The sequence below is a fragment of the Odontesthes bonariensis genome, chromosome 7 (assembly GCF_027942865.1).
Source record: "Odontesthes bonariensis isolate fOdoBon6 chromosome 7, fOdoBon6.hap1, whole genome shotgun sequence".
Lineage (NCBI taxonomy): Eukaryota > Metazoa > Chordata > Actinopteri > Atheriniformes > Atherinopsidae > Odontesthes > Odontesthes bonariensis.
In genome coordinates this window covers 15,394,090-15,406,313 of record NC_134512.1, presented here as the reverse complement: position 1 = coordinate 15,406,313, position 12,224 = coordinate 15,394,090, and the positions used below count along the sequence as shown (strand labels likewise).

The window sequence follows — 12,224 nt, the reverse complement described above, 5'->3', positions numbered from 1 at the left end:
TTTGGATGGCTGGGCAATGCAAGACTTGCATGTGAAGACTTCCCCTTGGTCACGAGGAAATTTGCTGGTTATTTTAAGCACTTAGCAGAATAAGCAGAATAAGCAATACTGAAAATAATCTGCTGCAGCCGGTCCTGCTATTCCTTACTGGGCATGTGCATGCAACACCTCATATGAATAATGACATAGGATATCTGGTGACAACTATTCTAATGTCCCTGATGTAACAGCAATGAAGTTCTTCCGTGCTTTATCTCTTTCTTTCATGTTTATTTTGTCATGATTGTATTTGAGTCGGTTCATGCATATGCTTGAGAAAGAGAGGTCTGTGATAGGGGCCTCTCCATCTTTGAAATGAATTAGTGTGCGGTGCCTTATTGAGTGAGGCTCAGTGTTTAAGTGAAACTGATGAGAGATGTGTGTGCAGCGACAACTGGGCTATAAGTATGTGGCTGAGGTCACAGGTTAATCCCTATTGATTTACTCCACCGTCTGCATATAGCCGCACAGGAAGACAAGAGAGGAGAGGCCCGCTTTAACAGCTATCAGGGAGAACAAATGCAGGATAAGAATCACTGTCACACACACTTTCATACATGCACACACTGTGTGAGTGGATGCTAAAGAGGGTACAGACAAGAAAATTAGGTATCATTTAATCTCTAAATAGGTAGTTGAACGTCTCTACTTAGACAACAGATCGTGACCTTCTGAGCATCAATTTGAGATATGATCACTGGCTTCATTTACACATGTTAATATCATAAAAGTACTTGTCCTCATTAAAAGGGGGGAAAAATCCATAGATGAGGGAGGGATGTATTTCTGGAAAACTGGTTTAACTTAAAAAACTGCAGCCACATTTGTAATTGCGGTGACGAGTTTAAACACTGCCTGAAATCACAGCGACCTCCCACAGGCCACCGAGAGAAACCCAAATAATACTTGAGTCAAACTGCATTTCTAAACAACCTCCTTACAATCTCATCCCACAGGAGGACAGGTGAAATATTACATTAATATGAACAACTATTAATAATAACCCCCCACTCGCCCAACCCTCACCCCATCGCTCCTTCTCTCTCCATCTCTATCTCTCCCTCTCTCTCTGTCTCTCCGCCTCTAATCCTATCATGCGGGCAATAAGTGTATGCACCATGAGCACATTTAATTTCTGCAGTTGGTTTTCAGCGAGCCCAGAGGTGAGCCTTAATAAGGATCAATGGCACTTTATCTGGGACAGCACCCACTTCACAGCATGCAAATTACACAGCAACCCTTAAAAAAAGAAATGGATTTAATTAAAAAATGTAGAACCACGGGCTCTGGAAATTCAATTAAAGGATTTATGCAAAGGTTGGCTAGCTTTTTGTGTTGCAGTTCCTGCTTATATAATGAGCTTTTCATATTAAAAATCAATAGGTAATCTGGGCTAGGGGATCGGCTGCTTATGTACATTTTTGAAATCAATTTGAAAAATAGTCCATCAGCTCTGTGTCACAACAAAGAGGGGGAGGGAGTGGCATGCGTTTGTGTGTGTGTGTCAAGTTGTGAGGGTCAGTGGTAAGAAAACAGCGCCAGTTGAGCGGGATGTGAGGGTTACAGGAGAAAAGCTCCGAAGCTCTAAAGGTAAAAGAGATGGAGGCTGAAGGAGGCAATGTAGAAGAGTAGAGGGTAAGTGGGTGAGGGTGTCTCTCTGGCCAGGTCAGTTTCGGGCTCTTTGGCCTGTTCTGATCCCTTCTATTAGAGAGGGAGTCCCTTGGCAGTGAGGGCCTTGCTGGTTCTGACCTGTAGCTCTGGGGTAATTTAGCCCAGGCCCAACAAAGGCTCAGTCTAGACTCAGACAACCACGGCTGGGGAGACATCCTAATGGCTTCCCTAAGGTGTCTGGAGCTAGAAGAGCCTGAGAGGACGTGGATGAGGCTTTAAGTGATGCCTCTTCCTTGACAATTCTTAGTTTGTGACAGAAAGACATATTTCTGGCAGAGCTTGTACACTTGTGTGCCACAAGGACAAATAACATTATTTTTCAGGAACAAGCCGCCGCCTAAGATAAGAAATTTTGAAACTTTGTTGAGAAATGACTTTGTTTCTTTCTCAATGTAGTCCGTTTTCAAAATATTGTTCAAGATATTGTTCATGCCTCCTCCACACTCATGTTGTATAACAGTATGCAGGCACGAGGGGTGAATGACTGACTGCATACAGTAGCAGACTGTCAGCATTTGATTGGTTCTGTATTGATCCAGACACGCTTTCCATCACATCAACTCATCCACAATAAACCATTTACACAGTTTCCCTGTGCAATGGACCGTATAACCAGGCCTCGGGCCATCTTTGTTCACCCACGCCGTGTGTTTGTGCGTGTTTGTGGTTGAGAGTGTGTCTAAGCGTGTGTGTTTTCTTAATGAAATGGTATCTCTGTGGACAATAATCCCAGTAACAGGATTGGGCAAGAACACACACATGTCAATACAGCCAAATGGGATTGTATGCTTTTATCCATCCCCACACCAACACATCTTTCTCTGCCTGTGTCCCCCTCCCTGTCTCTTGTTCAGCAGCACAGCAGGAAATGTCTGGCAGGAATACCCCATTGATTTTATCTGGTTCTTTAAAAGAGATCTAAAACATGGCCTGTGAAGGAAATCTGTGAATCATCAGAGAGGTTAACTTTGAGTATGTGAGCGTCATACCAACTGGCATGACATGTAATAATCTGTCTGCACAACTGAGGAGAAACCTACACAATGTTTTCAGTCAAGCTAGAGCTGACCTCCTCCTGTGTAGCTCCTAATCATCCAAGAGGACTCTATTACAACGGCCTGGCAGCTCATCTAACCCCGCAGAGGAGAAAGGGGGGGCTGGTGGGGAGATTGGGACCTCTGGTTCTTTTTCTTTCCACATGGCTGAGCAGCACATACACACAGTGTTCCTCGATGTACAGCAAAGCCTCTGCGTCTGTGGGTTACACCAGACAGGAGATAGAGCATCTGACCTTATGTCTGTCTGCAGGAGAGAAACTGATACAGAAGTAACCGCAGCTGCTGAGCTTCACTGTACGTTTGTTATACAGTATGGTAATGCTGATGTCTGACTTGCAGGAGCTGTCTCAGGGTTTAGCCTCTGAGGTGCAGGACTGAGCTCCTGATCACAGCAGGAAAGGCTCAGCAGAGGAGGCACTAGTGGTCCCACGTCTCCTGCCTGAACCACTGTTTCTCTAAGGCAGCCCTGTCTGCTGGTGCCTGGTCAAAAGTTCAGCCTGTGCATACGTAAAAAGGTGGCTGGGTGCCCGAGGCAGGATCCTGGGTAAAATAATCATGCTTAAACACCAGGAAGCATGGGACAAGGCGAGAGCGCTGATGAAACCAGCCCCTTGGGGAACTGAGGTGTCTGATTGGAGAAGCTGAGCTTCTTAGGCCACAGCACCTCCCATTTCTCTATCCATTAAAGAATATGATGAGATACTGGAGCCACTGCCCACACTGATCTCCATTCTTCTCAGCGCTGTCTATGCGCATAGTTAAGATATAGATTTGATGAGTATAGGCTGAGGCCAGCTGCTCAGAGCCGGAGGGTACACTGATCTTGAGGGAGCAATCAGTCAGTCAACAAAATGTCACAGGGTCACCAAACCAGCATGACAACATGGTGACGACTTCACAAAGGTTACAGCCCAACTAATAACTGCAACAGTCACTGAAATTCATTATATGCTTTTTAAATGTGAGCCCAGGCTTTGGGTTCAAAGAGCACAATACATTTATGATCTGAAAAGTCCTCAAAAAACTCATAAAGCGAGACCAAATTAATCAACCGAGATCTGCAGCAATCAACATTTGAGTGTTAACTGCTGCGACTAAATCCCAAAAATAAGATAACGGCAGCTTTCTTTCCCCATTTTCTTGGTCTCTCTTATGTCTCTTTCTCACACACGCACCACTGCATTCCAGATCATTTAATACTGATAATCACACCAAAGGACACAGGGAAAACTCCCACTCTAAACACTCTGAATTAAAAAAAAAAAAGAACTGGAGTTAGAGGACTGGTTGCACAATCTCTGATAAGCAGATCAACTGCGAGGGGAACATGATGTTAGTGAGAGATAGTTTGGATGATTAAAACGCCATAGCTCTTTATAGATGTCTTTCTCAACTCAGCAAAAAGAAATCAGCACTGTACATCAATAGGAAAGTGGGCTGTGCTCCCTGCTAATAGAGAAGTTTCTTTCTCTTAAGACAAATCCACAACATTAAAGAATTAAGGATGTGAAAATATAGTTTAGTAGCATATCAATGAAATGCAGTACTAAAAAGGTAAAAGTCAAGTTAAAAAGTGAAGAACCGATGAAATAAGAGAGCATGAAACAAAATGAAAGAGGGAGGAAAGCACAGAATGACCAGCTCTGGAGCGTATGACCTGAGATGACATTTCAAGGTTTTTACAGCAACCATCAAATTACAAATTTAAGACCACTCCAGGTGCTTCGGTTGTCTCCATATTGTGAAATCAAGTGTGTGTATGTGTTTCTCCATGTGTGCCTCTCTGTGCAGAGAAACTGTATATATCACTCCACCTGCGCTCCTATAAATCAAACCTGTGTTTTAAATGAGAGGCTGGTTATTTGCGCAAGAACACACATGGGGGCTTTGTGATTGTTTTTTGGAGTCAACATTCTGCTTATGTTTGCATCCCAGAACAATCTCCATGGATCCCGCAAGCGTACACAAGCAATTAAAGCGATACCATCTTCATATCCCTGCAACCAATAACTGAAATAATATCACTGTTTTATTAAGCCCTTAATGTGGGGGTAGAAGGAGTGAGGAGAGGGATTTTAAAGAGGATACACTTTCCGGGCCCTTATCAACCCCAGATTTAAATAAGAGCAAATGTTCAGCTAAAGGGTGTGCCTGTGTATCTGTGTGTGGCCTTTATCAGACATGAATTTTAGCTAATTGCTGTGTCAGCACACCAGAATTTAATTACTAGCTCCACCTTTGTCTTTTAATATTTACTAACATCTACACAAGGTTTAATTAATGACATGTAGAAAAACTATTGCCCCACTCTGGAAGAGAAAAGGCTCCACTAATTGCACCGTGCTCGCATCCAAAACTTTACACCCTTCTCTTAGACACAAAGAACGGAGCCTCATCCTCTCTTGGGTACACTTCCACATCATGTGATTGACAAGCATTTTTGGACCACCTAAAACCCACACAGTTTTACGGACAGATATCGCGGATGAGACAAGACAGAAAGAGCTAAGAAAACTGTTAAAGTGAAGAAGAAAGGGTGAAAAAAAATGGTTTGCATCAGAATTTGTCAAACTGAGGAAACTGTCACTTTGGCATTTTGTGCTGAGGAGCAGTTCCTCTCATCTCTCATCCTATGTCAAAAGGCGGAGAGACAAATGACGGCCCGAGGCCTCGCATCTGTCAAACATGATGGATCAGAACAACGCTTCACTAAAACTCCACTACGCTGCCTTTCAACACATCGCATTTTCACTTCAGTGCAAACACTAAACTGATAATGTATGATGACCAGCTAATGGAAAGATGTAAAAGTCAAAGTAAAGCATATATTAGAAGACTGTGGAGCCTAAAGAGCCCTGAGTGCAAGGTTTTAAGGAGCACAGGACACAGTCCAGACTAAGACAAACTACTCTGCTTGATCTTATCAATCACATCTACAGGGTGTAGACGTTAACTTAGCATAACTATGAATTCGTGATTTATTAATCTCAAGTCATACCATCATTGCAATAACAACAACTGCCTCGCGAATCACAGACTGATCTAGTTTGACCAGGTAGGCTGTTCTCTGCTGGGAAACTAACAACCTCTTCTGTATTTGGGCCACATGTTAAAATCAGAAAGTAAAGTTCTTGTTCTGTAGTTTCCTTTTGGAGACAATACTTGTCAGCTTTATTTCATGCAACAGTTTTCAGCTCCATCTTTCAGCACACAACGACTCTACAGGAGTTTTTGATCCTAAGACACAGCACCCAGAAGTGCAGGGGTCCAGTATTTCTGAGGAAATCTATTTTTTTTCCCCCTGCTTTTTATTTAGACTTGTAAACTTGTAAAATAAATGAATAAATATATTAATTGGGGTAATTGGGGGCCTAGCAGCGAAGCTGCAAAGGCACCCATTGTGTTAGTAGCTTTTCCTATTATTATTATTATTGATCAGTTTCTGCTGCAATTGAAGTCTATGACAGCCCCATGAACGCTATGGTAAAAAGTTGTGAAATTTGGCACACGTAATCAGCCAAGTGCCAAAGCCAAAGTCAAGAATTTTCATGCCCCAAGAGTTTACTCTCTAGCGCCACCAACATGTCAAAGTTCAAAGTGCTATCAGCCTAATAACTTTTGACTACTTGGTCCAAATTTCACAACAGAGACATCGTTGGAATCCTTGGATCATGACAAGTCCAACAGTATGACGTCAATTTGCGTATGCCTAGATTTTCCGCCATTTTGAATTTAATCAAAAAGCTTAAAAAAGCATTTCAGGTCACAGACATTGACCAATTATCACAAAACTTGGCACATAGACTCTTAAGACCAAGCCGCAACAAAAGTTATCGTGTGGAATTTTGAATTAGGCTTCCGTTTTTCCATAAAAGCCAATCAAACTCGAGGTTGATGCCGCCAAACCGGAAGTGAGGCCATATCTTGGCAACCATTTGATGTTATGACATCAAACTACTAACACAGACTCAAGACCGCTAAGGGAAGTGGCCCAAGAAGTTTGGTGACGTTTGGCCTATAGGTGGCGCTATATGTAGCAAAAATGCATTCTTGCTCATATCTTTGGACCCCTTGGTCCAAATGTCACAAATGAGGTACCGTTGGAATCACTGCATATAGACGAGGTCAACGCACCCCATGACGTCATCTGCGCCATCTTGGATTTTCCGCCATTTTGAATTGAATCGAAAACCTTCAAAAAGCATTTCAGGCCACTGAGATTGTCCAATCTCCACGGGACTTGGCACATAGAATCTTCAGACCAAGTCGAACATAATTTATTATATGGACTTTTTTATTTCACTTCCGTTTAACCGTGGCAGCCAATTAAAGTCTACGCCGACGCGCAAACGGGACATTTGGCCGTATCTCTGCGATGCATTGATGTATCGATGCCAAACTTGGTGCATGGACTCATGACGCCTTCCTGAGCGGCCCAAGCCTTGCCTATTGTGCCATTCTGCTAGACCCCCATATCGCTGCTTGCAGCTATATTGAATAAATAGATTAATGAATAAAACAGGTCCCTTCAGCACAGCAACTACTATGCTCTCCGTTTTCTCTCAAATACAGCCTCGGATGAGATAAGCCTTTACTGCATCTATGTGCTCAGACAGGTCTTTGCAACGCAAGGTTGAGTCTCAGACCTTGGGACAATAGATCTGAACATACAGTATCTGGTAAAAGTTTCTCCAGGTGGACATAGAGTATATGATTAAAACATATTTGACAGAGAACATTTAATTTAAGTACCAAGAGTACATGAACTGTGCAGTGCATTTACTGTAACCTAATAGCTGTGGTTTGCCAGATCAGGAATATCATCTGAGGGGACATGAGAACTGTCTCACCGAGTTAAATAAACAGTGACAGGAGGGAGAGGAAAACAGAGAGCTGAATATCTATATCTATGAAAGCCAGACTCTCTCGCATAGCCCACTGCAGATCAAGCCCTTTCCATCCTTTTCCTCTTCGCTTTCCTCGGAAAGTGCCAAGACAAATACAGGCTCAGTAAGATCTGCATCAAAGTTTAAAAAAAAAAAAAGAAGACACTGATACAGTCTGCAGGCCTTCTGTCAAACTCTTCTACAGTTCGGGCAGACACGAGGTGACTTAACGCTTTTTCAAGCTGTCTTCTCCCTTACCATAGATTTGGTGAATGGTCTGGCGAGTGTGAAGAGAAAGGTCATCAGCCACCAGCTTCTGTGAATGGAGGTGTACATCATGTTCCCAGGATGCACTGCGTTGGAGGTCACACCGTGAGGGGAAAGACGCCGATGGAGCTCGTTGCTGAAGAGGATGTTGCAGAGTTTGGCCCGGTTGTAAGCCAGCATGGACCAGTAGTCCTTCTTTGGTGGGGACAACTGGGCCAAGTCCACCTTGCCACACGAGTCTAACAGGTCCGTGAACCTAAAAGAAAGTTCACGTTAAGAGTGTGAGTGAGTCTGAGTCGGCTTTCTGCCGACAGATGTGTGGTACTGGCTGAATACAAATCAAAGACGTGACATGATGTTCTTTAATTGCCTGCGACAGAGCTGTTAAACTCCAGATGTTTGACAAGGCCTCTTAAACATTACACTACTCGTTGTGTTATTATGCAGTCACACAATAACATCACAATACACGAACAAGGAAAGTGCACTCTCTGCGTTGTGTGTGTGACAGAGAGAGAAAAAACCCCAGCTCCAAACCAGTGGAACACATTCTACATATTAATCCAGTCATTAGAAAACAACCAATCAAAATGTCACCTGGTTTCCTTGTGGTGATTTTACAAGCTCGCTGCCTCTTGTTTACTGTCGCCTCCCGCAACATCCTTGCTTGGCTAAATTACAACATCTGCAGGCTTTTCATTTCATGTGCCGCAACTTCATAACTACTTTAGCAAGTAGAGGTTGATAAATCAATTCTCTGAGCATCAAATGTGTGTTTTTTCAACCATTTGTTCACATAATATACTAAAACTGTGTCTAGTTCCAACTGGATGCGACTCTGCAGAGATGCTGCAATCAGTGTGGGAGCACAACAAAATAACAAAATATAGAGATTTTGGTTACAAACTCATGCAGTGTACATAAAACTAGAATGCCAGTGTCGCAGCTTAGATCCATCAGAGGTAATTTAATTAAGGATACTATCTCCCCTTGTTTGCCCAGATCGGATGCAGTACAAGGTAAAGTAAACCAGTACTGGGTCAATTCCACACTAAGCCCCTGTGGTGGAAACTGATAAAGTGTCCAGCCATTACTCGCATGTCCATCTTTCCCATTTGTGTCCCTCACAGGTCAATGCTTTACTAGCGGACAAGGAGCTTAGGGAATACAATATGCTGCCAGGTCAGGGGTCACACTCTGCTTGTGAGGGGAGGCTAAGTGAATAAACGGGAAATCAGCAGAAACTGTAAATAACACAAACAAAAAAGGAAGCGACTTCAGTCGAGGCAATATAGGTCTGGAATGAGGTGGACAGAATGGAAGATGTAATACAAGATATTGTCTAAATTTGCTCCTTTTTTCCCCTCCCTCTGGTCTGTGTTAGTGTGTAACTGACTCTCTCTGGTCTTGCTTTAGCTCTCTTTGAAGGGATTAAAGCCACGGCAGATTGTAGGGGAGAGGAGGAAAGGTGAGGAAATGTGTTAGGGAGGGACGAAAGAAGAGAAGGGAGCTGCAGAGCAAAGACTGAGGAGAGTTCTCCATCTTGGCTATATGTACAGCTTGTACACATTTTGCCTGCACTAACAGCAGCCGGCAAGGTTTTACACAACCAAAACTTGTTCCATGCAAGTCTTAAAATAAAGGCTGTCAATAATTCCCTTTATGATACAGATTACTTCAATACGATTTTTCTTTCAAGCTCTTCCTCTTATTTTTCCTTGGCATATAAAAACAGCATGTGAATCCGAGTGTCAGGCCACTGCTTCGATTCCTTTCATGCACTGCTCTCTGTATAACGTAACTCATTTGAGGGTCCCTTGTAATATAGCTGTGGCTTGATTTGCTAGAATAACTCTGTGTATGTTCCCCTTGTCTCAGGTCACTCTGCAGAGCTCCAATCAATCACTGCTTGGCCGTCTGACTGACTGAAGCCAGGATCAATGCTGCACACAGACATAGACTGACTCTAAAACACATGGCTCAGGGCTTGGGCTCACAGATCACTGTAAGGCATCATGCTTGTCTACTACATACGTATGGCGTGAAAAACCCAAGCCTGTGGAGTGGAGATTCCGGACAAAAAGACAGACTTAAAAGAACAATTGATGAGGGAAAAGAGGGGAGAAAGGGGCTGAGTCAGGGGGTCAGACAGAAAGGAGCAGATACTTGATCAAAGTAAATTTTAGCTGAAAAGTCCATCCATCATGCTGATGATACGTTTGATTTATAATGACAGCATGTAGAAGGAAATGAGTTTCAGTGAGTGAGGCTGTCATGTTTGACAATACACAGTAAGTCTTATCTGTCAATTTGTCCTGAAAACTAGCCAGTGTAGCGGCTATAACAGCAAGAGTGGAGTTGAAGGGCTGGACAATAGACAGGGTGGCTTGGGAGATTCCTCCTTAAACTCTTAAATCGGTGTGACTGTAGCATGGGTTAACTCGGAGTCCTGGGAGTGCAGGGCAGACAACGGTGTGGTGCGCACATTCAGTGAGGATAAACTTTTTGTTCCAGGATAGACGCTACAGACACATCAATTGTGAAATTCTGGGTAAAAACAGATGTTAAAGCTATGGTAGGTAATCCTAGAGAGCTAGCAAGAGAGCTAGCAAGATTCGAAAGTGTCCACTCCTCTAAGCTCCACCCCCCCCTCCCCATTCCGTCAGTGCTTCATCCAAAGCCGGTGGAACCGCATGCGCACATGGAGCAGGGAGCCGGCAGAGGGGGGCGTAGGCAGAAAGCAGAGGCATCTGATTGGTTTTTTGTAGGCGACCAATCCGAGATCAGCGTCCCGCTGATCTCGGATTGGTCAGCTTTTTCTCAGTCCTGCAGCTGCCACAGAGGTCTGATTATTTTCGTCCCTTTTTCTAAATACATCTTGTATAGATTTCTCTCAGGATAGAAGGACCATTTCACCCAGTATTACAAAATGTGTTTCTGAACAGGATTACCTACCATGTCTTTAATGAATGATTTGATACCAAATGTTTTGTTATTTTTTGTCCCTTTAATGTCAGGCAAACACTGAATAAGCAAAAACGTCTTTCATACACATGTATAAAAAAAACTTTATTATAACCTCTAAAAATGCATTGTTTTAATTGACTGTCCCAAACCATGATGCTCATTTTATCTGTTTTTTTTAGGTGGGTTGAGGTTCGGTACTCTTTTTTGTTCATATTTTTTTCTCAGCTGTCCGCAGGACATTTTCTTTAACTTGTTGTGGGACAATCAAATGCTCTTCTAGTTCTGCTTTGCTAAGTTTCACTAAGATATAAATTCATTTAGAATGTTAGCAGAGCTCAACTGTACAGGTAGTGAGATCCTGTGAGTTACACTTTACATAAATGGACCTCTATTGTTTACAAGTTAACTATCATCAAGCATTAATTCGTATGATAAGCTCTCTATCTCAAAGAGTACACAGATCACTTCGATCACATCCTTAAACCCTTCTTTGGGTCTGTAAGTCTGTTCTTCAAACAACATAAATGAACTAATGCAAAACTAAGCATCGTGCTTAGCTTATTGTCCTTACCTGTGGGACTCTGAGGACACCATCACAACCCGGGCAGGAGCTGAGCGACGCAGGACGTCCTGCAGGCACTGCACGAGGAGGAAGTGACCTAGATGGCAGATCTGAAAGGTGGACTCCAGGCCATCTTCAGTCAGCATCCAGGGCTGAGTGCAAACTGCCGCATTACACACCAGAATGTGTAGGAGCCTGTAAGAGGAGGAAAGCAGAAAATAAAACCTGTTTGACCGATCAAAGTGAATTTCTTCATGCTATATTAGGCTGGAAAAAAAACACAGAGGTGAAAACAGAGAGAGGAAACAGGGTGTCTTAATTCAGAGTGTGTTGGACTTTAGAGCTCTACAGAGACAGAGCATCAGTAATGCTGATATGATACAGAGCTTTCCAGTGCAGCTCCCCACAGCTACATGAGCACTGTAGACGCTGAATACATCTGGCTGAAATCCAAGAGCAACAACACTCTGAAAAGCAATCTCAAATCATTTCAGCACAAGCAGGTAGTGGAAGTAAAGTGTGTTGATACAGGTACTGTGTAACTACTCCAAGTAACCAAACCTCGTGATTTTAATCACGAGCCTGTTTAAAAAAAAAAAAAAAAAGCTTGCACTGGTTTCCATTGTGAGGGCGCGTGAGTAACTCTCGCTGCTCACGTGGCACAGAAAAGAGATCGCTGTTGGTCAGGGCAGTGAGAGATCCTTGTCGGTGACAGCGCCGCTCCAGCGAGCTCAAAACCACAGTAACACAGCCGAACAATCCAAACACACCCCA

The 12,224-nt window shown here is 43.2% G+C and overlaps 1 protein-coding gene across 1 annotated transcript in view; it reads right to left on the bottom strand.

Annotated features, from left to right (window-relative positions):
- Positions 1–12,224, bottom strand: part of wwox (WW domain containing oxidoreductase) — a 144,108-nt gene that overhangs the window by 85,917 nt on the left and 45,967 nt on the right. The window contains exons 7-8 of the mRNA XM_075469670.1: positions 11,460–11,645; positions 7,913–8,177 (exon numbers count right to left, since the gene is read on the bottom strand). Coding sequence (XP_075325785.1) covers positions 7,913–8,177; positions 11,460–11,645 — 451 coding nt within the window. The remainder of the gene's footprint in view (positions 1–7,912; positions 8,178–11,459; positions 11,646–12,224) is intronic.